Source organism: Zophobas morio, unplaced genomic scaffold (assembly GCF_036711695.1).
Source record: "Zophobas morio isolate AGI-343-1 ecotype UQ-CSIRO unplaced genomic scaffold, CSIRO_AGI_Zmor_V1 ptg000006l, whole genome shotgun sequence".
Taxonomy (NCBI): Eukaryota; Metazoa; Arthropoda; class Insecta; order Coleoptera; family Tenebrionidae; genus Zophobas; species Zophobas morio.
In genome coordinates this window covers 9,659,250-9,672,633 of record NW_026972111.1, presented here as the reverse complement: position 1 = coordinate 9,672,633, position 13,384 = coordinate 9,659,250, and the positions used below count along the sequence as shown (strand labels likewise).

At 34.4% G+C, this 13,384-nt stretch overlaps 2 protein-coding genes across 4 annotated transcripts in view; both read right to left on the bottom strand.

The window, feature by feature from the left end:
• LOC135123548 (protein tweety) overlaps positions 1-3,606 on the bottom strand; it is a 179,274-nt gene extending 175,668 nt beyond the window's left edge. For both annotated transcript variants that reach the window (XM_064048317.1, XM_064048321.1), the window contains exon 1: positions 3,533-3,606. The gene's annotated coding sequence lies outside the window, so the exon portion shown is untranslated. The remainder of the gene's footprint in view (positions 1-3,532) is intronic.
• Positions 3,607-11,115: 7,509 nt separating this feature from the next.
• The window catches only part of LOC135123547 (ubiquitin carboxyl-terminal hydrolase 31-like), a 92,203-nt gene continuing 89,934 nt past the window's right edge, over positions 11,116-13,384 (bottom strand). For both annotated transcript variants that reach the window (XM_064048315.1, XM_064048316.1), the window contains 3 exons: positions 12,190-12,884; positions 11,835-12,064; positions 11,116-11,784 (listed from right to left, as the gene is read on the bottom strand). In XM_064048315.1, the coding sequence (XP_063904385.1) occupies positions 11,734-11,784; positions 11,835-12,064; positions 12,190-12,884 (976 nt within the window). In that variant the 3' untranslated portion in view covers positions 11,116-11,733. The remainder of the gene's footprint in view (positions 11,785-11,834; positions 12,065-12,189; positions 12,885-13,384) is intronic.

The following is a 13,384-nucleotide window of genomic DNA, read 5'->3' as shown; positions in this document are numbered from 1 at the left end:
AATATTTTGTAAAAGACTTGGAACATGAAGAACATAAACTCTGTTAGAGTAAACAATTACTCTAAAATAATTTTTAATGTACCTACAAACTTCATAATGAATGGCTTTAAAGCAATTGTTTAGAACACAAATAGAGTCTTAAATTAACCTTACGTAATCCTAATTGTCGATTTCGTTCTTCAACGTTATCGTACAAAACCTGGACGAATTATTCTGCTAACCAGGCCTACAGTCAAGATATGTCGTTCTATACCGAAAGTAAGTTTAAATCTCAACAAAGATTATTTTAATCGCATTCTTTCACCGCACAATGTAGAGTTCGTCGAAAGCTTTAGTGCGGTTACGGTTTAATTGTTACACAACTTGCGGTAATATTTACGAATTATTTCAATACTGCCGCAAAATGCTTATGAAGTCAAACTCGTAAACGTACTACATCTTTCGTCGAACTTTACATTACATTTTTTATGTTAGTAACACCTGACCCAAACAGAATGGCTAGAATTAACGCATTGTTGACAACACACAATTTTTTTCGTCAACAACGTTTATTAGTATCACATGAAGTTTTGTATTATCGATGATAGTTTAATCACAGTGTGCGAATATTGAATAAACTTGACGAACAACAGCGCCAACTTTGGTTAAGTAATTTACCTAAATTTCAAATTAAGTTGGCACACTTTGGCGAATACAGAAAGCAGCGTTTTGAAACAAGAATAATGTTAGTTACCTGAAAAGTGGCAATGCAATATATTATCTTTTGAATAGTGACAGCAAATGTCAAAAGTGACTATCCACAATTTATTTTTATGCAACATTTTAGAATGCATAATTACGTTGGTCTATGAATGAATCATTTCTGTATAAAATATTTGTTACTGGTTGATCTGACTTCGCCAACGCAGGGACATATTCCGAAGACAAATGATAAGAGGGCAATAGCTGCGGTAGATTTATGACCTACTTATTATTTATTTTTGTGTCAATGCACCGATATTTTGTAGATATTTTATTTTATGCGATCTACTATCTTTATTTAAAACATTTGAACCTGGTACGTGTTTTAATTTATGGTTCCTTTTTCATTTTTATATAATCTAAAAATTCTGAGAACAGTATTGTTACATCGACAAAATTTGGTTCACTGAATTAAAGTCAAATTTAAATGAATTCTCATGAATCTAAATATTGTTCTTTAGAACAACCTAATTATGAATGAATTCACCCAAAAATATTCACCCCAGTTTCCTGAAAAGGTGAGAATACGCACGTCTTTATTTAATAAGAATTATAATACATAATAGTATTCATAACATTCTATTCGACTGTGACTTAATTAATAATATTGGTCCTCTGTTTTGAGGCGACAAACTCATTCAAATCAAACAAATTTCTGCGTGACATTCTTCCGATGGATAAACAAACACTTGAAGTTATAGCTTGTTATTATTGCTGAGAGGCCATTTTTCTCGTTCGTTATTTGCTTTAAATATATTTTAAATTGTCGTACTTGTGCAATTTGCACAATCCTTTGCAATTTGCGCCTCCACTTTGCGACGGTGTTATCAAACAAACAAACAATGCAAAATCTAATTTTATAATTTTTATTAAGAAGCAGGATTTGTTGGACTTGAGGATCGAGAGAAGTTCTATCGAAATAAACCTCAACCAATATCTTCGTTAAGTTTTCTGACAGACGATGATAAACATAATCTCCAAATGAAAAAATTATCAAAACAACAAAATAACAAAAACAAAAAACCCTATGCGTGATTCGGTGCTATTTACACTGGACACCTGAATTAATTGTCACTATCTCTCATTGTTAAACGGTCTTTATCTCGTGCGTAAATCAGGATAAATAAGAATGTGTGAAAAGTGTATTTATTACGAAGTTTTGTTTATTTTTAGAACGGTAAATACGACAATGCCGATATAAATCAACGACAAAAATACTCTTACTCCTGTAAGGCAAAGACAAAATACAACATTACGGGAAAGTACAGGAAGGTTTCTTCGTATAAGCCTAACATGTATTTTTTGATTTTTTTTTAAATGTTGCCATATTATTATTCTTACATCCCGAGCACAACCCAAGAAATATTTCATGTTATCGCAAAGTGTAATGACCCCTAGAGCACGAAAAAGTACGTCTCCCATTTCCGTCAGTCTGTCTGTCGTGTGGGTTGATTTTTATTAGACAGATAATCTCCGAAACTATCGCTAACTGCAATTCGTTTAATCATCCCCACCAACAGTTTAATGACGTCACCTCAAAACTTTGCATAGTACCATAATAATAATATTAATATTAATAATAATATTGTGTCCTACCTAAACAATACGTGGCTTCAGGTGAAAGTTCGTTTGATAAAATTAAAAATTACAGTCAGTTTTATTGATTTTGAAAAAAAGTTTTATCATGTTGTCTTCTTTTATACAAACTGCTCCCTGCCAGATAATTGAAAAAGTTTATAAGAAAAACTTTTAAAAGACATGTTTTTAAATCTTGCCGTAAGGATTACGAACTACATTACATTTTAAGGGAAACTTAATCTCTTGTTTATTCTTATAAGCAACTTCCTTCCTATTACAGTTTATACAGATGTTAGAAGGCCTCATAACATGCCCGTTTTCTTAACCGGCATCCCTATCCGCCCCAACTACTTAATTAGTGACCATCGTCAAGTCCCCCATTTATCATTTCCTCTACTACTCCACTATCCAACAGTACAAACAAGCTTCCACCAAAACCAAAACAAAAAAATCCTTCTTCGAAAACACGTTAATCAGGTCAAACGAGCCGCCAATCTCCTTCGTGTTAAAAATGCATTAAGAATAAACTCATGACGTTATTATGTCGTTAGAATGAATTATTAAAAAACCCAATGAGACACCTTGAGAGGTGCAGCTCCATTATCCGATATTTATAAATAAAAATGATTAAACGCTCTTAGCCGCCCGTTTCCGGGGGATTAAAAGTCCGACCCTGTGAACATTTATGGCCCTTTCGATGCAAATGTAGGACATTAAGCGAGGGTGTGCTAAAGTACGGCCCTGTAAACCCTTGATTGCTCCACTGTGTAATCAAGTGGGTCCATGTCAGAACTGTCAATTGCCCCAGCCGCCTTCGGCAAACGCAAAAGCTGTAAAATTCGTATGCAACAATTTAATTTTATGGATTTGCGTGCGTGCAAAAGCCCCAACAACATTGATAACACTGTTAAAATCAATAAATTATAACAAAAGGGCCGACGGACGGCCCAGTCGATGGGCGATTGTTTTATCGGGAATGAAACATCGACGCATCGATACGGTGTATGTGAACAATAAACATGAAGTGGAACAACCCCTTTTTTACGTTTTTCTTCTTGCCTTTCTCGTTTTGACTCACCGGAGTGATTCATTTACAAGAAGTTGGAAAGGTGTTAATCGGGGTTCGGGTAAATGAAAGGCGGTTTGTTTTCGCACATAATACAACCGTAATGACTTTGCGGACGCGTTAATGAAGCGATTATTACTAAATTACCTTAAAGTTAAGTAATAATCCACTCAAATCCGGCTCCAACAACATGCACCCACTCACTACGAATTCTCACGACAGACTGAAGAGAATTCGCTCCAGATGGCGCTCGAAGCTGTCAAACGCCGGGCGGTTATGCAAGCAGCGTGACACGCCCGTATTATAAGTAGCGTTAGTTGTTTACATTGGAGAAAAACTGTGTCGTGGGTGGCAATCACAACAAGTGAAAGTAGCGTGAAGTTAATAAAAATTTAAAACAGGGAAAACGGTTCCGACTGCGGCGCGGCGGTATAAATATGCATCACGAGTATTCGGATTGAGTCCTTTGTAATGCAAATTATAGCCACCGGGAACTCCAGATCTTACAATATAGAGATAACGAGAGTTGATATAAACAGCACATTAGGTATACCGAGATCCGCAAGTGTAATTTTTGCAGTTTCGAAATATTTAAATACTTGCGACAATTCCTAATGAAATATTTGAACAAACATACTTAACGAAAGACGTATTTTCTTCAATGGCTTCTGAGATATATTAAAAAATTATTCTATTCCTAAATTTTTATACCACGAGATTAATAAAATAAAAAACAATGAAACCTAAACGGAAGCATATTTGTCGTTTATCTTAAAAAATGCATATAATTTTTTCCTGTATGGACACTAATAATAAAAACATAAAGAGAAAAAGTAATAAGAAAAAGGTGGTTTGATTCTGTATTGAATAAAAAAAAATATTTGAAAGTTATGTTAACTTGAAAAAGATTATCACAATATTATAATTAGCGAGATTTCTGAACTTAGAGGATCCTTCAGGATACACTGGACATTTTTCTAGAGGAACTTCAGCCATGGTGCCAAATAAAACAAGAAAAGAGACGTGTCTAATTGAAATTTTAAGACTTGTATAAATAAAAATTACTTAAAAGTAAAATATGCTTTTTGAGAAATAGTACTTTTTACGGTAAGTAATATTTTCTTACTGTCTACGGGTCGTTAATAATAATGTTAATACATGACGTACATTGGGCTCCAGAAAAAACAGGAACTGTCAAAGTTAGTATAGTATGACAGATTAGTGTGTGAATTTTTCTAGTTTAAAGGAAATTATTTTGAAATAGGTTAGAACAATCATGACATTGCAAAAATTTTGTGTCAAAATATTGACAAAACTGACAAATATTTAACAGAAATGTCAAATTGACAAGTAAGAGACATGTAAATACACTTTACATTGTACAAAAATTCCATTCCCGTTTTTTCTGGAGCCAACTCTAATGGGCTATGAAATTTATTTACCAATGTGTCGCGTCAGCACTCTAGATGTAAATCATTTATTATCACCTTGTATAAACCAATAATTAAACCAGAATGTGTCAAATCTCTAATACGAATATTTTGTTCGTAATGACAAGGTTACATTGTAGACGATCAAAAAATTTGTTTTCGTTGTAGACTTCTAAGATTAATAGAAATTTACACTGCAATGAACATGTTGCAGACACGTCAGGCGTATCATAACTTCTCTCAGTTTAAATATTTTGATGATATTACAATGTAGTATAGTAGAGACCAAGAATCAGTGAATATTATCTTTCTCTTTTCAAAAGTGTTAATTGGCAGCTCTTAATAAACTGCTTACAATTGCGGTAGGGGAATTTACAGCCTTGAACTTATCCTCAATTTCAAAACCCTTCTTTCTTTCGTCAAGCAACTCTACTGTTGTAAATCATAGCTAATAAGTGTAACCCTGAACAGTTTATTGAAGGCTTCCAATAAACACTTTTGGAAACAGAATAGCTATTTATGGTATAAGTGAATAAAAGTGAATTTTATCCAACGAAAAAGCAGTTTAGCACACGAGGCGAAGCTGAGTGTGATAATGTTTTTTAGTGGATAAAATTCGTTTATTCACGTGTATCATACAAGATTTTTTCCAATTTCGCAAAACTTTTCAAAAAATTTATTGATTAGGTAATCCATATACATAATATTAATTGTACTATTACTAATATAATGAACATTTGAAGAAGGTAAATTGCCTAAGCTGCCTGTACTTTCGTCACGGTCAAATTCAAACGATGCTCCTGGACTTTCATTAGGATTGTTTTCCAGGAGGTAGACTATCAAGCGTTGCAAATTTTAGTTGAATATCCACACATCCATAGCAACGTAAATTTCAGTGGTAGTGGGAATTTTTATTTTTTTTACTTTATTCGTGTTGTCAATGACAGTGTGAATAAAGTGTTGCTACAAACATTTTATTCATCCTTTCGATTAAACTATTGTTTTAATAGCGAGATTTGACATACAAAATGAGCATTTTATTAGTAGAAATTGGAAAAAGTATTTTTAATAGTGTATTAAAAAACTACGGAATAAAGAAATTTCTGGTGACTTTTAAGGAGGTTTTAGATATTAAAAAAAAAATCACTTTTATATACACTTGTTTCTATTAATACCTACACAAAGTTGATTCTAGAACTGACTGTGGTTGGCCAAGAACAAAAGCAAACTATATAGCATGTTGTTTTTATTATTTTTATACAGGACTTTTATTAAAATTTGATATCTAGTAGTTCGTGGATTATTAAAATCCGTTGGTACTTTCTACGCATCACTGCGCACCGCGTAACCTACAATTCTAATACATCAAATGTCATCTAGAAAACATTCGTAGCCAAATTATTTAAATCAACAACAATGAAAACAACCAAAATTCGAATAAAATCACAATAAATCTTACTGTCCCCAGGGGACAAACACAGTTTTATATATCGAGCCTAATTGCAAATTGACCTTGACAATCTGCCAAGAGTACCAACTCATAAACAAAATATATGGCCTTCCACATATCAAACCTTAATGGAAGCCCTATAGCTGTATATTAACAAATTAAAAACAGGAAAAAAAGCGTTACAAACTTCTCACTACTATTCCAATTTAGGTCTGTACACATTCACAACTCTAAATTTAAATTCTACAATGGTAAAAAGTTTATTAAAAATCTGCTACCGCTTGAATTTTAAAGATGTAAGTAGTGTTGGTAAATGTATGAAGTCTACCCCTTTCTGCCTAGTACTATATGATCGAAAAAAGTCGTCTCGTTCACGAAATTGATCTCAATTTAATAATCTTGGCATTGCAGCTATTTAAATAACTGTCAAATAGTCAAATAGTTACTATCAAATGGCTGCAACCAGGGCTGCAACTGTAGAAGAGAACAAGGGACGTATTGGAGTTAGAATAGGTTTTCTATAGTACTGCCACCATAATTTTACCTTCTAAACCTAAGCGTCTCCCCTTTCCGTCTGTCTGTCTGTCTATCTGCCTGTCTATCTACCGACTGTCCGGATTTTTAGTAGACAGATAATCTCCCAAAATACAAGACATATTGTTGTAAAATTTTATATGTGCATAATACATATTTTACAATTTAATTTGGAATTTCAAAAACCGAATGCTGTGAAATCTTGCAAATATTTTAATATTATTGGAAGCACGGTAAATCGTTAATCAGTTTGCCTGTCTCTTTCAATTTTGCCAAATAAAATTCTTCGAATTTTTTAATGTTTTTGGGAAGAACATTGTGATAACCCAAACATCCCGCCTTAAATTGACATGTGAAAAAAAATGAAAGCCCGCGAAAAATTCAAAAATTTAGCCTTGGCTGTAATCGTCTAACAAAATGGAACCCTACGTTGTGTTTTTTTGTGGCGGAATACGTTCAGATGCAAGTGGTGGTCCCCAAAGTTGGAAAAGTACCGCTAAATAAAATACAAAATACATATATGGAGGGCACAAAATTACTTATTCCTCCACTGACAAAAAAAAAAAATAAGAAAAAAAAATCTGCGACTAAATTGTGCCGGTTGAAGACACTTCTTAATGCTCAGCTACAAAAAAACTTGCCCAACTTTGAATAAAATCAAATTAAACGTTCTAATTAAAGTAACTGAAAGCAAATACACAAGTTATTAGGGACGTGTGACGGAAAAAATTTAAAATTATGGCTGTGAACAAGAAAACAAAATTTTAATAAAAACTCTTTGCAGCAGGGCGCACATCGACAGCGGCATCAGAACGCTATAAGAGTGTGGTGATCGAACTACTTCAATTTCATTCTAGAACACACCAAAATTACCCATTGGGGGCGTTGTAGCACGAGCGAAGTTTGGGGCTCCTGGTCGTGGCTGTTCTCCCCTCCTCCACGACGGTGATTCTACTCTATCGGCAAGCACATGGCGCCCAGCATCCCTCTATCTAACGAAGAAAAGTGCCGCGCTAACAGGCCGTTACGGTCGCAAACTCTTGGTTGGAAATCAGGGCAAGTATAAATAAGCTGACAGCGTCACGTCATCCCGACCGCTCCACTGACTTCTATTCTAAATCTGCGTCTTTTGTGCAGCTCGACAAAGAACCGCGCACTCCGCTTCCGCCACGTGTTATTGTGTTATTTACCTCAATTCCATTTTAAATGTTCACTTTATATAACTCTGATATTAAACGACAACTGAACATGTGTTAAAGTTTAAAAACAACAATAAACAACATTTAAAGTCGCCATACACGCTCGTGAAATTTTAAGCGGCAAAGGATTCTTATCTGCGATTTAGATTGGACAACTGACCATTTATATGATGGAAACATTAATCAACAAAATATTTACACGGAAAAAACTAGCAAAGATTTATAAAAACAAAAAAGATCTGGTCTGAAGTAAAACTTGTGCAGACAAAAATATTACGTGAGGTTAGGAATTGCAGAGCCGGAAAATTTACGTTTAATTTAAATTATACAGCAAAAGAAAATTACTGAGGCTAAAATTGTGAGACAGAGAAAAATTATATGAGGTGAAAAATTGCAAAGCTAACAAAATTACCTGAGGTTAATATTTTATGTTCATTCGAGTTAGTGGTTAATTTTAAGTGAAATTATCCAGCTGTATTGTGGGCCATCGTTTTACATTTCTCCAAATAAGCACATAAAAAAAAACATAGCAGTTAATCTGGAGGCTCAAAATGGCGTCGGACGAATGCGTCGTTCAAACAAAAAATGCGTCAAAAATATATCTCTCAGAAATGAGATCAATCCTGTGGCGCTGTGGAAATCATGACCCACAATGTTGTTAATTTGTTCAACGAGATCTTACAGTTCAAACATGTGCTCGGTTTGAAAATACTCTTTCAACATAGCCGCTGTCAGAATAAAGAATTTACCCAATGTTAAATTATGCCACACTTTATGAACGATTCAAACAAAGAATTGACATTATGTTAAATTATGCCGCGATCTAAGTGACTGGTTACTTTAAAACAATTAGGTTTGAGAGTTTATATCGTGAACTGTCCCCAGGTTATCCCAAACAAAACACATGATAAATAAACACAAAATGCATCCGGCGTTGCGAGAAAATCTTCTCGGTGATGTAATTTTCTACATTGCGAGAAAAATTTCTCGGTGATATAGCTTTCCACATTGCGAGAAAAATGTCTCGGTGATGTGATCATGATATGATGATAATAACTGCCTAAGGGTAAACATTTTAACCCCCCACACCTCAGTCCACGATATTATGAATTCTATGGTACTTTAACGGTCCTTTTCCCAGAGTGGGACAACGTCCACTTGATTTAACTGCCGTAAATGAGCTATTAGCAATTTTGTGTGAGGAATTAAGAAGTGTTATAATGTATCACTTAAGTATAAGCATCCAGAAACCTTATTTACAACTTGGTAAATAAACGATGAGTCCTGACTAAGTGAATCCCATGAAATCTTCTAGTAAGTACGTTATCTGAACAAATCTCATGACTGTTTAATTGTGTTCGAATCAGTTAACGACTAAAATCCTAACATGAACTGTGAATTTACAAACAAAACAAATTTACACCACGTGTTAGCGTGACATCTCTGAAAACTACAAGATTTGGGTAACTTTTCAATAGGTAACTTTTGGAATGCAGAAACTCTGTAACAGATTGTGTTGGGTACCTAATAATAAATTGCGATTTAAAATCAGGTTATAAAAGATACGACAAACAATAAGTAATTTGCCTTTAAAACTTCACCTGACTTTACCATCAATATTATTTATTATTATTGCTACTTAATATCTTTATAGCATTTATAAGCGTAAATGCCGTCGGTTTTAACTATCACTGGAAGATTTATACTCACGAGTTACCATTGGGTCTGCTACGCTGGGATATTTGGTTACTAAATACATTATTACTTTTCAAGGTGGTGTTATTGTCCTTTTGCATTATTAGTATGACAATAATGAGTAATAAATAACACACACATACGACAGTGTTTGTGTCAACAAAAAGCATCATCTTAACGTTACAGATTTCCTGTCAAACAAGCAAACATTTATGCATAAAAATAAAAAACTTAAGAGGCGTTTACGGTTCCTCCACATTTTCCAATTCGCACGAATGGATATTGGAAGTGTCGACGAGATACAGTGATCATGTGAAAGCTCCATTAACCGCCTGTGCCAAAGCCTTATTAAGGCCAATTTACACTAATAAAATCAAGAGAAAAGCACAAGCACCCACCACTTAAGACTTAAACTGAATAAAATGCCCCAAAATCGCCAAATGACAAATGCATACCTACGTCTTCGTTTAACCGCAACAAATCTACAAGAATAAATCATAATCATCATAATACTCCATGAAAGCTAGAGTTAGGATTTTGGTAAACATATACCTACCTATTGTAAAACGGGCTTCAAAACATGTGTTTTTTAACCAATAGGGAGTGATAGGTTGATTGTTCATTGATTTTATTACTGCGTCTGTTCTTTTAAAAGAAATAAAGGCCTAATTAATATATCAGAGTAAGAATGACAGCTGTAACAGTTCTCTAGAATGAATTAAGGTCATCAGATATACCGTGTGTTGGCATTAAAACCCAAGCCTGTAGCTGTCTCATTTTTCTTTAACATACCTACTTACCATTGTGTGGCACTAAATTAAATCGATTTAAAAATACTACGATCTGATTCGGGAGATCAACGACTAAGAAAAAATAGTTTGAATGTCAAAATAACTTCAAAATTAGTACACTACCAAAAGCCACAAAAATTGTCAACCTTGCTAACACAAATTTTGACATGAAGTAGATTTTTATTATGATATTTAACAAAATATGACATCACGATCACGATGCATAAACGAATTCAGAAAAAAATTACAAGAATTTCTAAAAAAATATATAGGGTGTCATTTAAAGAAAAAAGTTGAATGACGAAGACAAAAACAAATGAACGTAAACTCTGTGGAACTACTGACGCATACAGCAATATGATACAAGAGTTTTGTGACAACAAGAATGTCAGAAACGTCACCACAGCGTACCAATTCATATGAAATACGTCAAATATACCGGGTGACTATTAATAATTCAAGCAAATTTTTGTGTTGGCAGTTCTGAATTATTGGCGGCAATGCTAGTATGTCAGTTAACAGTTGTCATTTTGACAGGAATGCCATCATAAAATTTTAAATATGTGGCCAATGAGTTTAACTCACGAGTTACACAAATGATGTGTAAGTCAAAAGAAAAAGAATAGGTAGATTTGTAATTTTTACAAATTTATTAACCAGGTGATGTAAACAAAGGGTAATAATGTTTATTCCAATTTAAGGCACGTTACATGTTACAGTACCAACTTCTACTATTTGATCCTTACAACTCTAAGAATATATGGAAATACTCTTTTATTTGGTATTTCATGATTATGACTAGCAATTTTAATAAACAACAAAATAAAGCCATCCAGAAAAGAAAAAAAAAAACTAAAATTATTGTCGTTGACTACATGACAGTTAACTTTAACAACCTATTGGATAAATAGTAGAAATATCTTTATCTTTACTATTACACGATTAACATGAAACTTATTAAAAAAAATTAATATCACCACTTACTAACAAAAACATTTGCGGTAATAAATAAGCTTCCCTGTTTCACAAAAAAATAAATATTCACTTACAGAGAAAAAATAAAATATTAAAAAATAAAACAAATCTCTTAAATATCTTATAAACAAAACTATTGACAGAAAGTTAACCCATTTAACAACGAAACTCATTCATTATGTATTGCTGAAAGGCAACTTGAAAAAACTACGTAACTATTTAGTGCTTATGTAATATTTACAAAAATACATGGTGAGCTTTGAAACAAAAACACTCAAACGGACTGTTGAGATTGGTTCAATTTCCTGGCCGGCTGGGGCGACATCTGCAACACAAACCGATTACAAAACGTCAACAGCAGTCCTGTCAACATACCCAATTCAAGCGTGTCCTCGAAACGTTGACGTTATCTGAATACCTGTGGACAGCCGCCGTCGTTGTGTAAACCTTCCTAACTTCGGGCTCAGTCAGTGACACGTTGATCTCATCATGCGACACCTTGTTTGCCTTCGACGAAATGTCCACATCCCCGCTAGAATTTATGTAAATGCTGGTCGTATAAAGCTGTTTTTTGTTCCCTTCAGGCTCCGCTTCGGCATCGTTCCCTGGATTTCAAGAAGTTAGAAGAAGAAAACAAAAAACGTCAATAACGAAAATGAATTATAAATTAAAAATAAAATATGATTGTGCTCTATCAACATCAAAAAAATTTCGATTTAGGGTTCCCTACCTGTATTCGTGCTCTTATTTTCCAGCGACTTCCTCACGTTGGTACTACTGCTATGCAGCGCGTTTTGGCTGTTGCGCAGCGCCACCTCTTCGTTCGTCTTTTGCGTTTCCTCCGCGTTCTCCTTATTCTCTTCCACTAACTTCTCGCTACTATTCGCCTGTTTCTTGTTTTCGATCAGCTTTAAATTTTTTGGCGGTACGAACCTGGGCATGCGCGACACCCAATGGTCCGTACTGGACCCCACCGAACTGGTGCTAGCTGCACTACTAGTGTTTGAACTGGACCCGACATATAACCCGTTTCTCCTCTGGTAGAACAAAATGTAAGCGCTGTTGTTGACGAGAAGTGCACTTATATCGTCTGTCTGTTTGCTCAGATTGGTAACTTTAGCGTCGTCGTATAGGTACCACTGGTTGTCGTAGGGATTTTTGCAGGCGGCCGTGTAGTGGCCGGTCTCAATGTCGCTACCGTGATGGTAGCAGATGCCGTACAAGTCGTACATGTTGTCGTTGGCGTTCGATTGTTTTCGTGTTCGTTTGAAGGGGCTCCATCCGTTCGTTATGATGACTTGGTTGTCATCGTGGTTTAGGTTTGTGCTGCCCTTGTTGGCCAGGTGTGGTGTCATGTCGAGGTTGTAGACGGGGAAGTCGACCATGGTGGTCAGTTTGGCGCTGTTGCAGCCTCTTAGGGTTTGTCTGGAACGAAACAAGGGGTTAATAAAATTTTGAGTATGATTTTATTTTTAACCAAAATTGGCGTAAGTACTACGACTACGCAATAATTTCTATTTTTTGAGTTATCTCCATAATGCCAGATTACGCCTGGCCTCAAAGACTGAGATTAGATTTAATTTGGGTAGATATGGTTCTTTTTTAACGAATTTCGGGCGAATTAAAAATAATAATAAATTTTGACTGTGAAATTTTATTTTAGTTATTCTTCAAAGTTAAACCATTACGCCCAACTTTTAGCGAGCATTATTTACGTATAGTTCAATGTCGAATAAGCGAAAACTAAACTGTTTGACGTGAAACTGTTCACAATATGCGTAGCTGGAGGTATTTTCGATATTGATATGACGTCATGTGTATATCTTTAATTAAAATTGATAAATTCTGTCAATACTGTATCTCTTAAAAAACAAATAAAGTAAATAAAAACATATTTTACCACAGGACATAAAAACCTTACTTTT